General features: G+C 38.3%; 1 protein-coding gene across 1 annotated transcript in view; it reads right to left on the bottom strand.

Moving 5' to 3' along the window:
* Positions 1-25,550, bottom strand: part of mgat5 (alpha-1,6-mannosylglycoprotein 6-beta-N-acetylglucosaminyltransferase) — an 80,853-nt gene that overhangs the window by 45,316 nt on the left and 9,987 nt on the right. Inside the window, exons 2-3 of the mRNA XM_058381647.1 lie at positions 22,744-23,169; positions 13,684-13,854 (exon numbers count right to left, since the gene is read on the bottom strand). Coding sequence (XP_058237630.1) covers positions 13,684-13,854; positions 22,744-22,984 — 412 coding nt within the window. The 5' untranslated portion in view covers positions 22,985-23,169. The remainder of the gene's footprint in view (positions 1-13,683; positions 13,855-22,743; positions 23,170-25,550) is intronic.

Raw genomic sequence — 25,550 nt, 5'->3', positions numbered from 1 at the left:
CCCACTTGTGTGAACAAGTGTCCAGTGTGAACAAAGTGTGAACAAAGTCCATTACAGTTCCAGATTGTTTCTACTTCCAGTACAGCTGCTTTCTGATATCGGAACCAAATCAAAGCAACTAACATCTAGTTTCTTGTTACGTGGCGTCTGGCGGATGGGTGGGAGGGGTAAGACGTGTTTGGAAAAGGACACAGCTCCAGACTGGACACCAAATTCAGTGGAAAGACTACTAGAAGTGTGAAAGTATGGTGCTAAAAACATCTGCTTCTAGTTATCATTCATTTCCAGTTTTTAATTCCAGCTCGGCTCTTCGTTAAAAATGAATAGTCAAATAAAATAATAATGAAATGCACAAATCTAGTATGAATCACCCTTCTATTCACGTTAAGATCTGATGGATAACAGAAACGCAAGTGCATAAATCCCAGCTCCAGTGCCCTCTTACCCAGCTGTGCTGCTGAAGCTTTTCCAATGGTTTGAAGAAAACAGAAGGGTTTCTCATGTGTCATCATGTGTCTGTTTGTATTTGAAACTGAGCGTACACAACGACCACATGTGAGCACACACAAAACAGCTGCAAGCTAACCAACCGATTTACTCCGGAAATGCTCCAACAATATACAATAGGGATTGGGGTGCATGTATATTGAGTAAGGTCTGTTCGTTCTAAAAAGTATAATCTGTTTACGATTACTTTAAAAAGAAAAAAAAAGATTCAGTATTGGACATACAGAACAGAGCTGAGCTAGTTAAGAAGAAAACAATGTCGCAAGAATAGATGGCTGTCGTTTCTTTCAACAGACTGAAACAAATGTTTGCACATAGCTTTTAGTTCCCTAAAACAACACTTTCAACCAACCACTGACATCTGATGTAATCTACGTAAGCCTTTTAATCGTGAGGCACTTTCCAGAAAATTCCTTCCAGACACAAAGCCATCACGCAGCTCTGCGCAGACCTGCAGTCTACTGGCTAAGCTTAAAATTAGCATGAAATGCAAGCTATAATGAACTAAACAAATTACTGAGGTACTGACAAAGCATTGTCTGGTGCCCTGATGTGGGAACTTAAATATGTAAATTTTGGTTTTTCTTTTCTACAAATTTGACTAGGTATCAGCATTAAGCTAATTTGCATCATCAGAGTTATCATCATGCTAGCTAATGTTTTAGGAAGATTAGGCAAGATTAAGAATGAACTCATTTAGTCAGTTAGCCTTTTTTCTAATTTTTTTATTCTATTCTTTTTTTTTTTTTTTTACCATGCCATGCACTAAATTAAAACAAATAAGGCCTAAATTTATTATCCATATTTAATCAGATTTTAATTTTATTAACATTTTTGAAATTGTAAACTAAATTGTAAACCGATTTTAAGTCCAGTTTGAAGCTGTATTTCAAATGTTACCTGTTTATTTAGGTGAGTAATTTTTTTCCTTATTGTTCACAGTAATCACAGCAATCTAAGTATCATAAATTATGATTTAATTTTTTTCGATTAAAAGTGAATTTTTAACTAGTCAAATTATATATTTTACTACTGAAAATAATATTTTAGCACCATTTTTATGCCATCAACCCTGAATTCCTGGCTCAGAATTCTTCATTTTAATTTAATATTAAAAATTAAAAAAACTTAGCTACAGATCTCTTCAATTCCAGTTATTACTCTGAGAACTCACACTACATTAATTAAAAAAAAAAAAAAAATAAATAAAATAAATAAATAAATAAATAAATAAATAAATAAATAAATAAATAAATAAATAAATAAATAAATAAATAAATTTTAACTAAAAAATGTAGTTACAGATGTTTACAATTGATAGATTGGAATTTAAAGCGTGAATTTTTTTGTGAAGCGTGAAGTGGTCTAAAATGTCCTTTTAGTGCAAAGCAGAGTGTTTTAATAAATCAGTTAAAAGAGAGTGGAGTTAAAAGTGCATGTATTATATATCACTGTTTTCCTGGTGCATGGTCTAATCCGAACCACACACTCAGGGAGGATTAAAGAGCTCTCTCTCACACACACACACACACACACACACAATAGTAATATCTCAACTCTCACAGACATGTAGCCATGTTGCTTGCATGTAGTGTGTGTGTATGTGTGTGTGTGTGTGTATGTATGTGTTTGTGACCCCACAAGTAGACCTGTAACATAAAATCAAACCCACAATCCACTAAACATAACCCTAATTTGAATGGAAAAGCCACACAAACACACGTCCAGAATACACAAACCCACACAAACTCACAAACCCTGTAATCAAGAATGTGCGCGCAAACACACACACACACACACACACACACAAACACAAGGGCGTGCACACACACACACGCGCACATGCACACACACACACACACACTTAATAGCACTGCATGGCTTCATTCCACTGTAGGGAGCCATCAAAGCCACTTGGTCACAGAGTCATGTGAGTCTACCTCAGCTACACTGTAATTACTGCCAAAACATCTAACAGTAGTGCGCACACACACACACACTATCAATATACACACACCAACTGACATCCATACCCACATGTTACCCTCATCACACACATCTGAACACACACAATGTATCTTTAACACACACACACACACACACACTCGCGCTTCCCACTGATCTAAACCTTGAACTCAATACAGGCTTCTGAGAAAAGGCACACCCACAACCACACACCCATCCTGAACATCATAACCAACCACTATTCTCACACACACACACCTAAAAACACACACATGCACTTCCCTATGCACTTTCTAAACTCAATACAGACCACCCTGTACACACCCACAACACACACACACAGACACACACACTTACTGAATGTACACATACACTACATACCAACTGAGAGAGAAAAAGAGAGAGAGACATTAGACATGGTGTGTGTGTGTGTGTGTGTGTGTGTCTTTATGAAGCATGCTCGCAAAAGGGAAGTGTTTCAATCTGCTGTAGCCACTAGACACTATTTTTGACTGTCCACACAGAGCACACTGCACAGGGAACCTAAATAATCTTCTCTCTGGAGGTAAAGCGAAAACGTTCCAGAGCAGGAAAGTGACCAGTTAGTCTCTAGCAGAAGTGGTGACCTCTGACCTGGAACTGGGTCTCAGGTGACCCCTTAATATTTCTCAAAACTTGAGGATGTTATGACCTTGGAAAGTCAAGCAAATGTTGATATTCTGGACAGTCTGGTCTAAATCCCTCCTTCCTTCTACTTCACTCTCAGTCTCTCTCGTTCTGTCTCTAGTTTTTATTCTGACCCCTGCTTTCTCACTCATCCTCCTCACCTTTCCTTTGCCTTCTGTCGCGCTGATCTTTAAAAATGGTGTCTGGAGCCAGAGGCCGTGTCGGCGGCAATGTCTCCGCCTTTCACAGAGAGAAACTCACACCGCTGACACGAAATGGGCACGCTGCCTCGGCCAGCCTCGGTCTGGCAGATAACGAGAGCAGATCCAGAGAGATAAAGGAACAGAGAGGCTCAGTGGCTGGACGTGTTTAGCCGGGGCTATTTTGACTGAATGAACTGAGCATTAGGATGCTGGTGAGAAAAACATAAACTCATGCACTAATTAGATCAAGATCAAGTTATTACACTGGCTGCTAAGAGTGTAATAAATATCCAAAGCCATTATTTGGATATTCAAAATCATCATCATCATCAAAAAAAGCAAATTGCTTAATAATTATTATTACAGCTCAGGAAATTAGGTCCATTGATTGGACAGTGGAATTTATCCAAAGCCTCAGTTTTCAACAAGAACAACAAAACAAAACAAAACAAAAAAATTCTTTTTTTGAGGATTGAGTATTAAAGCTTCTCAGCAAATGTGTTTTGGCTTTTACCACATGGCAAAAATAAATAAATAAATAAATAAATAAATAAATAAATAAATAAATAAATAAGTAAATAAATAAATAAAAAAAATACATAAACCAAAATAAAACAAACAAGCTAACAATAGAAAACAAACTATGCTTAAAAAACAAAACAAAACAAAAAAACAGAAACCAAATCCTCAAAATATTAAACAAACCAGAAAACTCCCAAAAAACTAAAGAAAAAAGGACAAGTTAAAATCAAACGAAAGCCAACCAACCAAACACAAATAAACAAACAAGACAAACAAACAAACAAACAAATAAAGCAAAAATGCCTAAATAAACCATTAAATAAACCAAAATAAAACAAACAAGCTAACAATAGAAACCAAACTATGCTTAAAAAACCCAACTCAAAAAACAAAAACCAAATCCTCAAAATACAAAACAAACCAGAACAACCAGCCAAAAAACAAAACAAAACAAAACAGGTCAAGCCAAAATCAAACCAAAGAAACAAACAACTAAATCAAACATGAATGAATAAATAAATGAATGAATAAATAAATAAATAAATAAATAAATGGAAAACAAAATTCTAATATAAATTGATGAATTTATACATTTAAATGTATTTATTTCTATATTGCTGCTTTGTGAAAACGTTCACTGTTAAAAGCGCTATCCAAATAAAACGGATCTTGAAGTCGTTATGGGATCAGGCCCGAGATCTTCATCGAGCTTAAAGCTAAAGACGTCTGAAGTCTGAGATGCTGCTGGAAATGATAACATCCATTAAACTGTTCAAACTACAAGTGAGAGCCAACTGCTTTGTAAGAGCATGATCTCATGACCTGTTTATTATTTGGTCAGTTGCTGATGATGAAACCTATTATTAATCTAAACTAAAATAATTTTTTAAAAATACATTTAAAAAGTCAATTTTTTTTAATAAAATGAAAAAAAAAAGTTTAAATATTTCAATAAATATTTTACTTTAAAATGAATGATTAAAATGAGACATTAACACACACACACACACACAAATAAGAGAAGCACAACAGCAAATAGTCTACTTTCGACTTGATTTTTAAAACGTCAGACTGAACTGCTGCTGTATGAAATGTGAAAATTGGAAGCTAACAGTTCACATGGAAAAACAAAGGTACTTATTAGCGTAGCCGTGTCTTCAGGCAATTTCTAAAACTGTCAGACGAGATATGGCAAGTTCCTTCAGGCTGCCAAAATAATGTCCTGCTAAACTTAACATGCAATAAAAAAAAAATGTAATTAAATATGGTCCTGTGCCAAACAAATGAGCACCTTCAGGTCTTTTATATTCTATTTATTCATCTGGCAAACCCTTTTCTTCCCACCATGACCTAGAGACGAGCCAGAATCTAATTAAAGTTGAACAGCTGAGGGTTAAGTAACCAAACGCGTCTCCTTGGCAGTTGTGGGATTTGAGCTCCTTCGCTGTCACTAGCGATGATGATGATCTACCACTGTCCCTTTTTATTGTCTATGTGAAGCACATAGCTTTTTATAGATTTAGCCCCAGGGCCTGGGATCTATCTCCCAGGATCCTCTGCATCACTTTCTCACCTCACACTGTTAGGAAGACAAATCATACAGCTCAAGGAATGCCAAGGTCATTATCCTGTCACTCTTATTTCATAAAGATCTGATTAATAGTCAGAAAAATATTTAATATTCAAAGCAACATATTCAACATGGTTCAAGTGGTCTTCGAATAATAAGGCATAATCTTATTTACATGGGTCTCATGAATTCAAATAATCATTATTTTAATTAATAATAATTAATAATTAGCCTTTATTTGTCACATATACATTATAGCACAGTGAAATTCTTTTCTTCGCATATCCCATCCTTGGAGGTTGGGGTCAGAGCGCAGTGTCAGCTATGATACAGCGCCCCTGGAGCAGAGAGGGTTAAGGGCCTTGCTCAAGGGCCCAACAGTGGCAACTTGGCAGTGCTGGGGCTTGATCTTCCAGTGAACGACCCAGAGCCTTAACCACTTGAGCCACCACCGTCCAACCGTACTCTCTCATTATTGCTACTTAATATCTCATTATTATGACTCAATCTCTCATTACGATACCACAGCATTTCATTATTATTATAACTTAATATCTCATTACTTCAAATTAAACTCATTTCGACTAAGTTGAAATGATGGATTACTTAGTATCTCACTTTGACTTACTATCTCATTATTGCAACTTAATATCTCCTTATGACTTAACATCTCATTACTTCAACTTATTACCTCATTTTGACTTATTATCCCATTATTTCACCTTAGTTAAAAGAATGAGAGACTAAATTGAAAACAATGGCATACTTAGTATCTCATTTTGACTTATTGTCTCATTATTGCAACTTGGCTAAAATAATGAGATACTAAGTTGAAATTACAAACTTAATATATCATCATTATTATGACTTAATATCTCATTACTTCAACTTCTCATTTTGACTTCTCATTATTTAAACTTAGCTAAAATAATGAGATTAATTTGAAATGACAAAATTAATCTCATTTCAACTTAATATATAATTATTTCAACTTACTTTCTCATTCTATCTAATTAATATCTCATATGATCTATTATCTCGTTATTTTGCCATAGTATATCATTATTTCAACTTAATATCTCAGTGACTTTCTATCTCATTATTGCAACTTAATCACATTACGACCTAATAGCTCATTACTTCAGCTTATTATCTCGTTTTGATTTACTCTCTCAATATTTCAACTTGGCTAAAACAATGAGATACTCAGTTGAAATGGTGACATACTTAATATCTCATTTTGACTTACTATCTAATTATTTTTTATAATTGGTATATCATTATTTCTACTTAAGATCTCATATGACTTAATATCTTGTTATTTTGCCATAGTATCTCATTATTTCAACTTTACATCTCAGTGACTTACTATCTCATTATCGCAACTTAGTATATCATTACTCCAATGTATTGTCTCCTTTTGACTTACTATCTCATTTTTATACTTGGTATAAAAATACTTACTCTCATTATTTCTACTTAAATATGACATACTATCTCATTATTTTGCCATAGTATCTCATTATTTCAACATAACATCTCACTGACTTTCTATCTCATTATTTCAATTCAATATCTCAGTTTGACTTAGTATTTTATTATTTTTTACTTCATGTCTCTTTATTCCAATGTCTGTATCACTATCTTGTAATTGTGATCTTGTTTTGACTGATTCATTATAGTCTATTAGTACATATAATTTCAGCATAACAATAAGACCAAGCTACCGAATATTCTCTTTTATTCCACAGTATGACATTCTTCTTTATTATTATTATTAGAACAAACAGATAAAATTTTAAAATGTCATACACTATATTGCCAAAAGTATTCGCTCACCTGCCTTGACTCGCATATGAACTTAAGTGACATCCCATTCCTAATCCATAGGGTTCAATATGACGTCGATCCACCCTTTGCAGCTATAACAGCTTCAACTCTTCTGGGAAGGCTGTCCACAAGGTTTAGGAGTGTGTTTATGGGAATTTTTGACCATTCTTCCAGAAGCGCATTTGTGAGGTCACATACTGATGTTGGACAAGAAGGCCTGGCTCTCAGTCTCCGCTCTAATTCATCCCAAAGGTGTTCTATCGGGTTGAGGTCAGGACTCTGTGCAGGCCAGTCAAGTTCATCCACACCAGACTCTGTCATCCATGTCTTTATGGACCTTGCTTTGGTCACTGGTGCACAGTCATGTTGGAAGAGGAAGGGGCCAGCTCCAAACTGTTCCCACAAAGTTGGGAGCATGGAATTGTCCAAAATGTCTTGGTATGCTGAAGCATTCAGAGTTCCTTTCACTGGAACTAAGGGGCCGAGCCCAGCTCCTGAAAAACAACCCCACATCATAATCCCCCCTCCACCAAACTTTACACTTGGCACAATGCAGTCAGACAAGTACTGTTCTCCTGGCAACCGCCAAACCCAGACTCGTCCATCAGATTGCCAGATGGAGAAGTGCGATTCGTCACTCCAGAGAATGCGTCTCCACTGCTCTAGAGTCCAGTGGCGGCGTGCTTTACACCACTGCATCCGACGCTTTGCATTGCACTTGGTGATGTATGGCTTGGATGCAGCTGCTCGGCCATGGAAACCCATTCCGTGAAGCTCTCTGCGCACTGTTCTTGAGCTAATCTGAAGGCCACATGAAGTTTGGAGGTCTGTAGCGATTGACTCTGCAGAAAGTTGGCGACCTCTTCGCACTATGCGCCTCAGCATCCGCTGACCCCGCTCCGTCAGTTTACGTGGCCTACCACTTCGTGGCTGAGTTGCTGTCGTTCCCAAACACTTCCACGTTCTTATAATACAGCTGACAGTTGACTGTGGAATATTTAGGAGCGAGGAAATTTCACGACTGGATATGTTGCACAGGTGGCATCCTATCACAGTTCCACGCTGGAATTCACTGAGCTCCTGAGAGCGACCCATTCTTTCACAAATGTTTGTAAAAACAGTCTGCATGCCTAGGTGCTTGATTTTATACACCTGTGGCCATGGAAATGATTGGAACACCTGATTCTGATTATTTGGATGGGTGAGCGAATACTTTTGGCAATATAGTGCATGTTTTTCTGTGTTCAACAAGAACTTCAAGGTGAATCAGGTGGCAGGTTTCATGACATTAAAGTTAATTATAAACCTCTGTACTACATCTGGCTTACATGTTACCTAGGAAACAAGCATATATCAAATAAGAACAATAAGCTGTGTTAAATATTATGTCTAAATAATCAGTTGTAATAGTGATGAAGCATGTCATGGCTCGTAACCTACATAAATTTTATGTACTCTAATGTTTGCAGAAACTAATAAGAACTTTGGAAAGACAAATATTTTCTGGCCTAAAGGTCACCTTATCTTACCAGCTTATCAGAGACGCTGACTGTAAGGTCACTTTGTAGGTGTGCAGTTACTGACTGTAGACCATCTGTTACTGTGTACAATCTGAAAGCTGCTTTTTATCGTACATTAAAAAAAAAAAAAGAGATGACAAGACTGATCACAATATAGTTTCTATGACGATACAAAGTGAAGCGTTAATATTTAATATACAGATTTCACTGTTAAAGTCTTTTAGACCAGACAAATTATTTTAGTTGTGCCACTGTTTGATGTAGAATTCCAGCCTAAACTGTGTTTAAATCCCTTATTGCACCTTTAAATAGACAAATTTGTAACAGATAAAAACAGGTAGTCACATGACCATAGTACAGACATAGCAAAGGATATTACAATAGGACTACAGTAGTGTAACATGACATACACAGTGTGTCTAATGATGACATTTAGTACACAGCCGAAGAAGGAAGCTTCTGATCAAAGGGGAACTGAGAAAAAGTTTCCACGGTGCTGCGATCTATATGTATCTGGCTTTGCAAGACTGCTTTATAAACAGCTATCTTGTGTGCACACAAATACACACACACATACACAAACAGTGGCTCAACGCTTCTGTTTGGTTCTCTAAGCGGTAATAAAACAATGGGTCCACTCTACGAAAGAACTGCATGTGTTCCAGGAAAAGGATACACAAAAACCACACACACACACGTTATATGTCTTCGGTTACGCTCATTAAGCAGTAATTCATGTTTACATTTACGACATTTGGCAGATGCCCTTATCCATAGCAACATCCAAAAGTGCTATAAAGTCACCAACATTTACATAAAGCACGTTCTAGTTTGAATATACCAGGAAGATGTAGGACTTCGCCCATCCTTTGAAGACCAGTGGCCAGTGACTTGGACATCTAGGGGAAGTTCATTCCAATACCTCGGTGCCAGAACAGAGAAGAGTCTTAATGCATGCCTACCTTGTACCCTGACAGAGGGTTGGACAAGCGGTCAAGCGGTGCTAGAAGACCTAAGGGAACGTGGTGCAGTGTGGGAAGAGATAAGAGCTTTACGGTAAGAGTGCTGGAATGTTTTTGGCTTTGCAGGCAGCTACCCAATGCCAGTGGTGGAAGCACAGCAAATGAGGTGGTGGGGGAGAACTTTGGAAAAGTCATGCAGATGCATTTTAGATCAGTTTTAGAGGTCAAAATGTGCTCAAAGGTAGACCTGCCAGGAGCAAGTTGCACAAGCCCAGTCTTGAAATGACAAGAGACTGACCAACACCTGAGCAGCCTGTGTGTATAAAAATGGCCGGATCCTTCTGATATTGCAAAGGAGATACAAACATTAGCAACGTGTGATTGCCCACAGGTACCCCAGTGGCAGAAGGGGAGATCAGCAAGTTGTCCAGGGAGATCTCAAGAGCTTGAAATGGGGACAAATCACCTGGGATGACCGGCAGTTCAATTTTGGCAGGATTAAACTTCAGCTGATAAGCCGCCACCCATGATGATATGTCTACCAGACATGCTGTGATCCAAGCAACAACAGTGGTGTCTGAAGGAGAGAAGAAGAAGATAAGTCGAGTGTCATCAGCATAGCAGTGGTATAAGGACTCCTGTGAGGATATAACATTGCCACAAGAGGGTAAATATAGAACAAAGAAAAGAAGAGGGCCAAATACTGAGCCTTGTGGGACACCAGTGGAGGGTATGCACAGAGTGGATGTCGAACCCCTTCATGTCATCTGATATGAGTGACCTTTCAGGTAGGAAGCAAACTGTTACCACGCTGATCAAGATTATTGAGGGTGGACAAGGTTGAAAGGAGGGTGCTGAAAGGTCCAGGAGGATGAAGACGGAAACAGATGAAAGGCAGCTGAATGAAAAGTGAGAGATTCTGTAGTTGCTGATTTCTGAAGGACCCAGAGCAGGTTTCTTCAGAATACGAATATCCTTTGCTCTCTTGAAGGTAGTTGGTACATGATCAGATGTTATGGCGCCATTGATGTTCATCATGATGAAGGGCAGGAGGTCTTGTGTAATGGTCTGGAGCATTGTGTAAGGGACTGGATCAAGTGGACAGGCCAAGATGATTTGTAGGATCGCTTCTGTTGCTAGTGTTTATTATGCTAGTAAAGGAGAAGGGGAGTGCAGGTTGCGTAACGTAGGGGTAGTTGGGTAAAAGAGAAGGTGTGGCAGATTGTTTCAATCTTCTCATCGCAGAAGGATGCCAGCAGCCAGGGAGGACTGGGCAGCAGGAGCCAAGGGGTTGAGTAGTGAGGAGAAGATATTGTGGAGCTTAGTACAGAAGTTTCAGGCTTTTCTTTGTAAAAGGCAGTCTTAGAAGTTACTTCAGAGAAGAATTTGGACAGGAGAGCGTGGTAAGAGGTGAGATCTGTGTCCAGCAGTGAGTTCTTCCTCTTCTCGTCTCTGCTGACCTTACATATCCGATAGCCAATTAGCAGGGCAAGAAGTTGTTCTTTGTATGTACACTTTGTATGTACAGTATAAAAGTATATATCTCTTTTACTCTTTCTGACTAAACCTTGGCTCTTAGCCTTGCTCCAGATGAAACTGCAGTGTTTTTGATCGACCAGAAAGATTTATAGCAATGCCAAGAACGTGGGAAGGAAAAAAAAAAGAATAATTGTTTAGGTAAACAAAAAAAAAAGTGTGTCAAATAGCAACACAAATGACTTTTGATGAAACAGATGCTCATATTTTTCTTTTTTGGAGGTCATGTGACCAGCACAAACATAGCCAGCCATTACTTGTTTTGTTTTTTTTGAACCTCATTACTCTGAGATCATACAATGTTATGTATGTATGTATATATATATTTGACCTAAATAGCTAAGAACACACATATCTTTGTAGAGGTTTCAGACCGAACACACAAGCAAGAGAGAGTGAGAGACAGAGAAAAGGATGTGGTCAGACAAATCGATACTAGACTGCAGCTTCGGCTTCTCGGCTACTCAGCTGGAGTCTAAAGCACATTAGTTTGTAGCTTCTAATCCGTTCTGATGTCATTTAAAATGCGCCATACCGAGATAATAAGATGAACTTATAGAAGTTTTATGTTAGACGGATTCCGAATAAACACCATCTTTGAAACAGAACTGTGTTTTGAACAATTCTTTAATCAAGGAAGAAAGAAAAGTCACTTTTAGACTGAAACTTTTTACGAGTTCTTGGGATTAACTGAGATAATATGAAGGATAAGACCAGAGTAATAAAGGAATGTGTTTGAGCAAGAAAAAAAAAACAAGAAAGATAGAACAAGAAGAAGAACAAAAAAAAGTGCTCGTCAGGTGTGTTCAATGTTGTGACATCACAATGTTTGAGTTTTTCTTGAGAAAATCTTTAAATTTAAACAAATATCTTTTCAGAAATTACACATCCTGTCCAAAATCAGGGCACTGCTGGAAGGTTTCTCGTCATGTGGAAGGCCTGGGTTCAATTTCCAGCCAGTGCCCAAACCCCAGCCACTGGATGCAGTGCCTGGTCCCAAGCCCGGATAAAATGGGAGGGTTGCATCCGGAAAGATATCCGGCATAAAACCTGTGCTAAGTTGTTGTGCGGACCAGTTGGTCTGCTGTGGCGACCCCTCACACACTTAGGGAGCAGCCGAAAGATCAACAACAATGAAACATCCTGTCCAAAATAGTTAGGAATTCAGCTGTGTATTATTTTTTTCCCTAAAGCAGAAAATAAGAGAACAACTCCAAAAAATAGTCTTGTAAGTGTGAAAAAAAAAAAATGCTCACAATAGCTGGAAGAGGCTGATGATGGAGAATGTATTTAAGGGAAATATTACAGAGGAAGTGGATGAAGTTTTTTGGCTCAAGTTGGTGAGCTGTTTAAAAATATGAAAAATATGCCACCCCCCCCCCCCAAAAAAAAGAAAAATAACCCACAAAACCAAAAAAAACCCCAGAGTAAAAATCATTATATAAACCCACTGTTAGTTTGTATTAATATTAAGTAATTAAAAATATATATTAAATATATTACAATTAAGTATAATTTTTCTGGATTTGTACGTTTTGTCATTTTTACCTACTGAAAAAAAATTCTCTCTTTAAAAAGCCAGACATCCCATTTTTTTTTCTTTCTGCCTTTCTTAACATTAATATATATTCTGTCTGATTACATATAAAAAAATAATTAAAGGAACAATCATCTACGAATGTTATCGTTGCTATTCAACTTAACTTTAACCTTTGTAACATTTCATATGAAAGATTTTCTACAGAATTTTAGTCTACAAGACACTCAAAACATTAACATCTTTAGTTCAATAGCTCATTTATTTTATGATCGACTTTAAAATAAGTCAAACTTGAATATCTTACACTTGTAACATATGTCCAAGAGACTTACCTCAGTGATAAATTTATATCCAGTACCTACATCTTGCTAACTGTTAATTAGGTTGCTACGTAGTGGGCTAAAAAAGTTTTGTGATGTCATACTTATGTACAATTACATCATAATACTGATTTATAAACAAACTAAAGTGTGTCTATTTAGTGTTGTTTTATTTTTTTGGTCAGGACTAAAATATTTGTGATGTCCTACTTATGTACAATGACATCATAGTACTGGTTTATGAAAACTAAAGTATGTATATTTTGTTTTGTTTTTTTCTTCAGGGTTAAAATATTTGTGATATACTTAAGTAGAATGACATCATAGTACTGATTTATAAAAATACAAGTGTGTATTTTTTGTTTTTCCTTCAGGGTTAAAAACAACTGTGATACCGAAGACTACAAAAGCAAAGCATCATACTAAATATTACCTTTGTTTAGTTTACTGCTCTTCACTACTGCATTTTTTTACAGGATTTTTTGAAAACTAGAAAAATTTCATTTCCGACTTTGGGTTTTTACAGTAAATCAGACTCGTACCTGCCACATTGACCTTCTCGCCATTGGCGGAGATGGGAGCAGGAGCCACCGTGCTGTTGGTCAGATTAGACGCCGAGCCATTGATGACGATTATGGTGTCCACTTTGGACTCAAGCTTGGACAGCCTCAGCATGATGTTGTCCAGCAGCACAGCTAGAGTCTTCTTCAAGTCTACAGAACAAAAAGAAAGTCAAATTCAGTTCGATTCCACAGCAAGATTATTTGGAGCAACTAAAAAATAAATTAAAAAAAAGCTGAAAACTCAAAATGCTCTCACTCTATAGTAACCTACTAATAAATATTTCTTTCTTTCTTATTATTTTTTAGAATTGTTGATGAAGGATTTTATATAAGGATTCAGCATTTTTGTAAACCTCTCAAAGTGAAGGCTTCAGGATGGAGGAGTTTGTTCTTTCCTGTCTTTCCTGTTGCCCTCTTTCTGGAGCTGTCTGTCTATCTGTTTTGATCCCTTGATCTGTTTACCTGTCTGTCTCACTCAGTCTGTGTAGCTCTCTGTCTTTCTCTCTTAATCTATAGTTCTCTCTCTCTCGCTCTCTCTCTCTCTGTCTGTCTGTCTGACTGAATCAATCTGTGCATCTCATACCATATCTTTATCTATCAGTCTCTCTGTCTGTCTGCCTGCCTACCCCCCCACTCTCTCTCTCTTGCATTCTCTTTCTCTCTCTCATTATAATCACATCTAACCCAGTTCTTCCTTTGTCTCTCTCTTCTGTAACATTTATGGAAGGAGTCTCCAGAATCAGCATTTTTGTAAACCCCCAAGGCTTCAGGACAGAGGAGTTTGTTCTTTCCTTTCTATCAAATCTGTCACCCTCTTTCTGGAGCTGTCTGTATGTCTGTTTCGATCCCTTGATCTGTTTATCTGTCTGTCTTACTCAGTCTGTGTATCTCTTGGTCTTTCTTTCTTAATCTATAGTTATCTATCTATCTGTCTGTCTGTCCATCTATCCATCCATCCATGCCTCTCTGTCTATCTGTCTGCCCGCCTACTTCCTTTCTCTCTCTCTCTCTCTCTCTCTCTCTCTCTCTCATTATAACCACATCTAACCCAGTTCTTCCTTTGTCTCTCTCTTCTGTAACGTTTATGGAAGGAGTCTCCAGAATCAGCATTTTATTAAAACCCCCGAAGTAAAGGATTCAGGACGAAGGAGTTTGTTTTTTCCTTTCCTAAAACTGTAAAAGCTTTAAAAAAAAACATTTAAAAAGACAAAGAAACTTAAGACAGACACTACTGAAGATGAGTGTTCCAGTACAGAAGCAATTCCAGCCTCAGACGTTATTGGGAATATTTTGTGATGTTGGATCGATGGCTGCAGCAGCAGCACCTGTGTGTCCTGGCTCGACTCACATGCTAAGTAAATTCAGCACAGGTACTTAGTCACAGCTCGGCTCGCTTGGAAAAGAAAAAATAACGACAAAATGTGAGTACACGGATGATTTACCGAGTCGTGCTGCGCCGCACCGTCTGGTGGAAAAGCACTAAAACATACACTGACACACACACACAGACACTGACACACACACTGACACACACACACATTCTTCACACGATTCTTGAACAAGCCCGGATGTGACAGTGAGAAGGAGAGCAATTGATTATCGGCTATCTTTCATCTCATACAAAGAAAAAAAAGAGAGAGAGAAAGAGTGAGAAGAGAGAGAATAAAGGAAGAACTGGGTTAGATGTGATTATAATGAGAACCACACAGACAGAGAGAGAGAGAGAGAGAGAGAGAGAGAGAGAGAGAGAGAGAGAGAGAGAGAGAGAGAGCGCAGACAGACAGAGAGATGTACAGACAGACGGACAGAGATAGATAGATAGATAGATAGATAGATAGATAGATAGATAGATAGATAGATAGATAGATAGATAGATAGATAGATAGATAGATACCTATAGATTAAGAAAGATAGAGATACATAGAATGAGTGAGACAGAAAGGTAAACAGATCAAGGGATTCAAACAGACAGACAGCTCCAGAAAGCAGGAGACAGATTGTATAGACAGTTAGATTGAGAGAGAGACAGAGACAGAAAGACAGGCAGGGACAGACAGAGAGAGACTGATAGACAAATCAAGTGAGACTGTCAGAGTGAGAGACACAGATAGCCAGATTAACTGAGACAGAAAGATAAACACAGACAAAAGTGCTCAAAGGTTAGACATGATGATAAAGGTCTGTGTGTGTGTGTGTGTGTGTGCTGCAGAACTTGTCAGAGGACAGTTTTTTTTTCTAGCAGTGAGACAAAGAGAACCAGAGTGAGAGGGGAGGTTTTTTTGTATCCCATCATCCCCCTCTCTCCAGCTCTCAGACTGCACCAGGAGTGAACGAGCCTCAAGGTCAATTACACACAAGCTAACAGTTTATTCTGCGCTAGCTTTCAGAAATGGCTTTGCTGACTGGGAGGTGGGATATCAAGACTCTGAGTCTGTTCTACTGTGTAATAAACATTTAACGATCTCAGAGGAATAAATAGCTCACAGGTTTACAGCATGATCATGAGCAAGCGTTGCGAATTTTCTGTTCAGCTTTCTGCTTTTGTCTGAGTATAATGTTTCCTTCAGAGGATAATGCAGAGCTCTACACTCAGCCTGCTTCATACACTGTTATTAATATTGCTATGGAGGCGGATTACAGTAAGGTTTTTTTTTTCCCTCTTTCCAGAAAATGGCATGATTGATTTTCAGCCTTATATACAGTGTTATTTTACTGGAGAGTCACAGCAGGTGAACAAACAACCAAACCATATACAGACTGATTAATTTAATTAAACAAAATGTTTGTCTCCAACAGTCACTCGATTTTGTCACTCGAGCTCAACCTCAAACTCAAATTCAACCAAAAATTCAACTCAGACTCAAAACACAAACTCCAAGGGAAAGACATTTCAAACTAAAACACAGTTTAAAATTAAGAAATTTCACTCAAATTACATTCAAACTTGACTCAAAAACCAGTCCGTCAACACAAACCAAAAACTCACCCCAAACTTATCACAAACTCACCCCAAACTCATCTCAAACTCATCCCAAACATATCACAAACTCGTCCCAAACTTATTTCAAGCTCAACCCAAACTTCTCAAACTCATCCCAAACATAACTCAGCCCAAACGTCTCAAACTCATTCCAAATATATCTCAAACTCATCCCAAACTTCTCAGACTCATCCCAAACGTCTCAAACTCAACCCAAACTTAATTCAAACTCAACTCATCCCAAACTTAAGATACAAGATTCAAGAAGCTTTATTGTCATTTCAACCACATATAGCTGACGCAGTACATAGTGAAATGAAACAACGTTTCTCCAGGACCTGGTGCTACATAAACATACAACAACAAAGTTCAACACAAAACACCACCACAGAGCTAGGACAGAAGTTTGTCTTAGCCACGTAAAGTGCACAGTGTGCAGCTAGGTGCAAACTCAAACTATACCCAAACTCAGACTCAACCCAAACTTGACCTCAACTAAAAACTCATCTCAAACTTATCCCAAATTTCTCAAACTCACCCTAAACTTAAATGAACCCATCCCGAACTTCTCAAACCCAAACCAAACTTTCTAGGCTCAACCCAAGCTTAACTCAAACCCAATCCAAACTTAACTACCGCTCAATCATACGGAAAATTCATTCAGATCCATACAATCTATTTACGTTATATCAATTGAGCCGTATAGATTGGAGGAACTGTGAACCCATGAGTTGAAGTGGCAGTGATAATTTTGTCAGTTCATACATTTTTCACCCAAATCACCCAAATAAACAAAGCCAAAATTTACAATAAATACAGCAGAGACATCTTTCTTAAACAGATGGCATTAAGGAATAGAGGAAAAACAACACCACAATACCATAACACCCAGAACACATCGTGTTAGTGAACAAACCAGTGTGTAGATTCAAGATAATCTAAGATTAAAGCAAAAACAGGTTTTTTAAGCAATAGTAACTCTGGGGTAATGGACTAACACTACAGTTAGTCTGTGAAAAAAGAAAACCTAAAAAGGTTTCTACTTCTGCCTGCAGACACTCGATACACACTGCACTGGCTTCGGCCATGAAAGGTTTAGAATGAAGGAGCTCGTCTGGGATTACCAACCTCACTGCGATCTATACTTTCTCCCTCCATATACCCCGCCTCCTCACCCCAAACCACCATCTCCGTCTCTTTTTCTCTCATCCTCTCTTTAGTCCTCCGTGAAATTGATCCTCGGCTTTGCAGTCGAATAAGCTTTCAGGCTCACTTTGCTCTGAAGGAGAAACAACTCCTCAACATCACTGCTCTCGCTGTGTTAGCAGATCTGCTTTGTTTATACTCTTGTGAAATGAAGATATGCACCTGCACTGTCTTTTGGTGCAATAAGAAAACAATAACAGACGTTGGGGTGGTGGTAGCTCAAGTGGTTAAGGCTCTGGGTTGTTGCTTGGAAGATTGGGGTTCAAGCCTCAGCACCACCAAGTTGCCACTGTCGGGCCCTTGAGCAAGGCCCCCAACACCCCTGCTCCAGGGGCGCTGCATCATGGCTGAACCTGTGTTCTTACCCCAACCCTCCAACGATGGAATATGCAAAAAATGCAGTTACTGTGACAAATAAAGGCTACTTATTTTATGAACAAGGTGGTTAAAATCATTGTGTAAGTCCACCTTGTGGTCAGATCCTCCATGGATTGGACTTGTTTGTCCAGCACCTTCCACAGTAGCCTTGAACTCTCCTCCAACAATCCCTGAACAATTATTGCACTAAAGCATTATCCTGCTCAAAGAGGCTACTTAAAAAAGGGGTGTACTTGGTCTGCAACAATGTTTAGGTAGGTGCTATGTGTCAAAGTAACAGCTACCAGAATGCCAGAACCTACGGTTTCCAAGCAAAACTTTGCCTAAGGGTCAGCAAAGGGTACTCTGTTGCCGGTTCACTGGTAATCCTTTCTTGGACCTCACTAGACCTGCTCTATTGGACATGCTCTGGCCCACTCGTCTAACCATCATAGTCTGGCCTTTGTCATAGTCGCTCAGATCCCATTATTCCTGGTTTCAACACATCAACTCAGAATGAAATGACTGTTCACTTGTTGCTGAATATATCACCCCCCCTTGACAGCTGCCACTGTAATGAGATAATTATTGATATTCACTTCACCAAAGCTTCAACAACAGAGTGGTGTGAAGTGACCTGGAACTAGGCAGTTATTGCTGAAACTCAGATATATATTATTGTTCTACAACAAAACGCAAGAGTGTTTTACAGCACTACACTACACACTATTACTTATAGAACAATGTTTGCACTTGAGCTGTTTTTAATGATAGTTAATTGTCGAATGTCTTCATTTAAATCCACTATATACACTCACTTATAGTAGCTATAAACTATTCCCTTAACAATCTACCTGACGTTTTTCGATTATAAAGAAAGCACCATTCAAATAGAGTTTCATTTCAAATCCACCTAAATACCGAGGAATGGCTCTTGACCAGACCTTGGAAAAAATGAACCAAAGGTATCAGCTTGGAGCCATAAAAGCAGCCAGATGTCTCAAGTTTAAGTGACAATGCTGAACAGAACACAAGTTCCCACACAAGACTCAAGCTAAAAGTACCTGATAAATTAACCAAACAACTTCCTGACAGCACACATCAAGAAAAGTACACCTAATCAAAGACGAGGACCACAAAATTCCAAAACAAGTCTCTATTCTATTGCAATAAAATAAGAAGAAAATAAACCACAATCTGGCTTTATACCACGGCAATTTGGGGTCACTTTACAGTTCCATTTATGACTTTCTCTATAGTGCAGTAAAGAGTCACTCCTTCACCAACTTCTCCTTTTTTGACTTGAAGCAAACTAAACAAAAAAAACACAACATGGAAAGTCCAGAGAATCCGCAAAGCCCTCTATCCTGAAGATTCCCACTGTGTCTAAAAAAACTTGACCTGACATCCGAGCACGCACATTAGCTTTTCCCTTGATGACATTAAGACAGCAGTGAAATAAAGACGTGCATACGATCTCTGCTTAGGTTTCTTATCTACAAAACCTTTTGTGTAATAACAAAAAGGTACATGCTACAAAGGCATGAGGGGACTGCAGTGACTGCTAAATATTTCGCAGTGAATGACTCATGTCATTAATTATTTATGCTAATTAACAAGCCGACCATTATATTAATATTTGTTTTACGGACACATCACCAATCCTGCTTGTGATAAAATTTCTTATAAATAATGTATTGACTGTAGTCGAGGTGACAACTGATTGCATCAGGAAAGCAGACATGTTTAACATAAAATCTTAAATATGTGGGACAATTTTAGAAGACAAACACCAGACCTCTTATATCTATGATGCATAGCATTCATGTTTGTACATGGAAACCAGAACTTCTAACTTATAAATAATTATGCAATGTAAAGTCATGTGTAAATAACTTCACATTGACCAAATACAAATGACCAAATACAATTTTCAATACAATTAAATTCTCAATTCTGATTGGAAGCTTTGACAGTAATTATGGCTGTAAGATAAACAAAATTGCTTGTGCTAATAAGATATCTTTTCTACAGTATGAACTTATAAATGTAGTAAATATAATGAAAAATCTTCAGAACAAAAGGTTTATGTCTGCATTTTCTTCTCTAATCAACTTATAAGCAATAACAAGATCCTACTTCTTTCTTCAGAACTTCCTTTACACCCCGCAAGTGTTTTAGTTCATTTTAAGTAAAAGTGATGAGGTTCAACATTTTAACACCAACTTACATAACCTAATAACTATGAGACATTCAATATGTGCAAAACTGCCTTAAAGGTCTGACCAGAACGTTATTTGGACTTTTGAGGCACTGCTCATTAGCAATCCAGGAATTAAGTGGTCAGTTAGTGATAACAGCATTATCGGCTGCAGCGAAGTCTCAGTATTAGGGGATGTCTCGAGAGCTTTCAGCTTTCACCCTCACTGTGAACTTGAGAACTATGGGAGGAAAGCTTTTTAAGCAAAATGCTTGAACAGTAGGTCTCTTTCTTTTAATTTCACTCGTTGATATGTTCCTGCTCCGACTCAGAAATCTAAACTTGAGGCTGCATTGTGAAGGTGAGGCCAAGGTGTAACACTAAGCTCGTTGTAGTATTTAAAGTACTGCCAAAAACATGAGTAATGCCAAGATCAATTCATGTCAAAGAATTTGTTTAGTCTTTCTTTAGAGATTAAAAAGTGAGAGTTGATGCTGGATGAATCAACCAATCTCGAGTCTCACCTCCATAAACATACCACACTTTATTTCCCATGCTGCCTCTAAAACTTGTGATGTTGCTTTTCCCAAGAACTTTCGCTCCATTCTTAAAACCTTAATAATCAGATAATCATAATGAGATTAACTTTAGACCGATGGGATTCCAATGTGGTATTAACTGGGGAGGAAAAACAAAGCAAGTTCAACAGAATTGTAATAGACTTACCATATGTGCCAGACGGCTGACAGCTCTGACATGCAGGTTTAGCCAGAATATTTGGATATTCATTGTTTTTGGCATTCAGAGCTCATAAATTAAAAGGTAAAAGTATTTTTTCCAAAGAAAACTTTTAGGTAACATTGTGAAAGTGGCGCCAAGGTGTAGCATTCAGCACACTGACACCAGTAACGCCAACGTCAATACCAAAACCAAGGCCAAGGTCAATACCAAAACCAAGGCCAAGGTCAATACCAAAACCAAGGCCAAGGTCAATACCAAAACCAAAGACCTTCAGAAACTGGTGTACACAAACGTTTTTAGCTCCCACCAAAAAGATATATTAGGTATTTACAGGATTGTTAAAATATAAAAAATCCCTCCATGCTTTTTCTAAGATCTGTCAGGGCATTCGTAAGACTTTAATAATCAGCTTGTGAGATTAACTTCGGACTGAAGGGAATTCAGTGTAATAAAAGAGATTTTAATTAGATTGTTTTGGGCTATGTCTTAAAACATTAAATTGGTGTCAGTGGAACACAGCAGAACTAAAAGCTTACAGTCAGGAAAAGCACCAGAAAGTTACAAACCTGCCAACTTTCCTCTAATAATGGTGTATTGTGCTGAAGAAACTCGAAGCATTATCTAAGCAACGATGTCATGGGTCAGCGATTATACCTTTATTATATCTAAGGTGTTTACAGGTTCATTTTTTTGCACATGGTTTGGTGCACCAAATTACTGTGTCCAACAGACGCTGCTGAGCTTAAGGTGCTTGGGTAATGTTATGCCGGAAAACACAGTAACATTCTCACTGGAACACTCTAGACTTTTGACATTTCTCGCAAGGCAGATGAAAGTTGAGCCCACAAGGGGGAAAGAAAAAAGTTCATGGATCACCAGCTGAATAAAAAGCCATCTTTGGAGCATGGCAAAAAGCATGTAGTTGCTGGAACGGTAAACGTAAAAGTTAACATACGGCAAGTTTCTTCACCAGATTTATTTCAGCAACTTTGCCTGACCGCCTCAGCCAATATTTGCTTGTCTAAACAGTTTCAAAATGTACTGCCTTGAGCTGTATAAAACAACATTACTGCTCTTTTCCGGCTCTCAGCACACCTACACCGAGTAGAGGGTTTGAAATACTCTGACTGAAACACTGGTTTTGATCTTTAGAGAACTTCGCTGAAAAATATACACTGCAGTCTGTAACTAATTGGAGTGTGCCAGGAAAGCAGCACCCTAGGAGGCTGGAATATCATCAGAAATTAATCAGAGCCAAAGCATTAGGATGGCCAAAATCCACTGTTTGTGGTGTTTGCATTAAGCCAAAGGGGAAAAATCAGGCTGTTTTAAAATAAGAAAATGGCAAAAATAAAATAAAAGAAGACTTAAACATTCATGCTAATAACACAGCCATCATCTTCATCACCTCATATATCAGCTAACTACTAACTAGCTAGCTGAGCTGTGTGCTGGCCACACCCCTAAATCTTAAAAATGTTGACCTAAGTCTGAAAACAATCAAAACAACATCCAACTAAAACAATATAAAAAAAAATAAATCTTGGTGTCTCACCGTATGCAGTCATGGTCCCCACGTAAGGTCCATCCATGACGCCCTGGTTCTCGTCGGCCAGAGCTTTGATGTAGCGCTTGCTCAGGTCGAGGATCTGCACGCGTAACTGGGCGCTGCTCTCGTGCGTCGTCCTTTGCTGGATGGTGAAGTGCAGTAGCATCATACCCCAGATGAAGCCAAAACTCACCAGGAAGAAGCCTAGCTTCTGGGATGACAGCTTCCATAAGTATATGGAGGCCATGTTTGGGCGTTTTCTGTATAGGCAGAGTTCAGTATGGGTCGAGTTTCATGGTCGAGACTTGTGGGATTTGAGGGTCTGGTCTTCTCCACCTAATGAAACTCTTCCTGTAGACGGCCCATCCCTCTTGCTTGTCAATCAACCGAGAGATATGTCCACACTGAATGATCCATACTGATGGAGACACACTAGAGAGAGAGAGAGAGAGAAAGGCCAAAAATATAAGTTGAAATATGATATCAAGGTAAAACGGTCCACAAACAGAGCCAAGAACTTTAATTACCAGTTTAGAATTCCATGGAATTTAAAAAGAGAACAGAAACAGAAATTCGCATTTGTACTGAGCAAGAACTAAAACACTTTGCGACCCAGAACCCATCCATCCAGAACCACCCAGAAATAACCTCCACCTGAAACTGTACATGCTGTGATTCCCCAGTCTGAGCACAATTCTATTCTTATAAACAGTAGAAACACCAGAAACATTAACAGCGAACACAAGGAAGAACCGCTGTATCAGGCCAAACCATGCAACCTGAAATTTGTGTGCTGATGGCACTCAGCCAAGTTCACAAAACAGGAAATCAGGAAATGTCTGCTCAGGATGAATGATGCAACATCAGGCTTCCATGTTAATGTAGTTCTGTCTGTGGAACTGGGCTACAGTTGAAGGTACAGGAAATTTCTATCACAGGTAATCAAGGTTCATAGCACACCCCCCCTGTCACATTTCTTCAGTCCATGTTCACTGGATAATTCTTCAACAATAAAAAAAAAAAACTGTAATATGGCTATTATTCTAAAAAAATCAAAAGCAGAAGCCCACAGGAGACCACGTGAAATGCTCGAACCATTCACAAAGGTTCACGCGATACAGTCACCCCTCTGCAGGTATAGTGTCGCCGTCCTCAGCAGGGATCAACAGGTTTTAATTAGCTCCACTGTGTTTCCTCTTCACTTATTAACCAGTCAGTGAAGGACAGTTGTTGGCAGGGTGCTGATGGGTGGCACAAATAAACATACATAATGACTGATACCAAAAGGCCAGCCAGATGTTACCCGAATGATAACCAAACAACAAAACACCAAAGCTTTGAAAGCTTTGTAAATTTACAAGGGTTTTGATGTGTCAAAAGCTGCTGAACATCAACAGGAAGTGGGGGAAATATGTTCAGGAAACAGAGCTTGCAAAGTCAACATTAGCTAGACTGCTGAGTTAATTTTTTTTTTTTAATATAAGTACGGTAATAAGTAATAGGATATGTGACTTTCAAATGTGCAACTGTCAGCCTATTTTTCTGGCAGATGCCAAAGTCAGATGGTTTTGTTGGCCTTTCCTTTTCTCAGGAAAAAGGACAATCAAATAAAGGCAACTGTATTAAGAAATATACCATACTAGTTCTAGGAATAAGAAGGTCATTATCAACAAGTGGAGAAAATGGGGTACCAAAGTGGAATAGGAATAGAACATCCCTCTAAAATGTACATAAGGGCAAGACAAAGTTTTTCCAGGGAGATGGCCAAGAGACCTACAGCAACATTACCTGGCAAGTCTTGGTCACTCAATAAAATATGACCTCAGGGTTTTTTATTCTTCACATCTGGGCTATGGGGTAGGGTAGCTAGCCGGAAGCCCCTTCATAGAAAAAGTCCAACCCCAAACCATATAGTAAAAAGTCTTGTGGTCAGAAGAGACTAATCCCAAAAGGTATAATAATTCCAGAATTGAATCCAAACTCACAGTGCAGCATGGTGGTGGGGGCATCATGCTTTAGGGCTGCTTCTCTTCTGCCAGAATTGGGGCAGAATCTTTAGGTGTCTGCTAAGAAAGCTGATTATAAAAAAAAGAATTTTAGCTTTCAGCAAGACAATGGGCCAAAGCATACACCCAAAGGAACCCAAAGATCAGTGTTTTTGAATGACCTATCCAGAGCCCTGACCTGAATCCAACTAAAAACCTGTAGGGTAGCTTGTAGTGGGCTATACACAAGAGAGGCTCTTTACAATTTTTATGAATCTGCAATGTTGTTGCAAGAAAAAGTATGAACATACTGGCAAATCAAGATGTACAATGCTGATAGTCCCTTACTTAAAAAGACTTGCACACTAGATTATTTCAATTGTTTCTCTAAAAAGGTTTTGGACATGATTTGTCTTCACAAAAAACACTTTACTAGCAGTATGTTGACTTTACAGATCCAGTAAACATTAAATCTGAGTCATTACCGTCTTATTATTGAGACATAGGTACTACCTACTAAAGCAAAAAAAGAGTTCTCAGACCAGAAAATCTCATCCTACAACACCTCTCTCTACGAATTCTAGTAACAAAACCTGCAAATCGTCCAATTTGGATCAGTGACTAATCATCCTACTTGAAACATCTGCAACACACATTCATACAGTTATCTAATCAGACAATCATTTGGCAAAGTTCACACCAAATGAAAAAAGTGTGATCTCTGTGCCTTTGACCATGGCATGGGTGTTGGTACCAGATGGACTGGTTTGAGTATTTCGAAAACTGTTGATCATCTGGGAATTTCACACACAAATACACTGGCAAAGA

The sequence above is a fragment of the Hemibagrus wyckioides genome, linkage group LG27 (genome assembly GCF_019097595.1).
Source record: "Hemibagrus wyckioides isolate EC202008001 linkage group LG27, SWU_Hwy_1.0, whole genome shotgun sequence".
NCBI classification, from domain to species: Eukaryota; Metazoa; Chordata; class Actinopteri; order Siluriformes; family Bagridae; genus Hemibagrus; species Hemibagrus wyckioides.
This window is presented reverse-complemented; position numbering and strand designations above follow the sequence as displayed.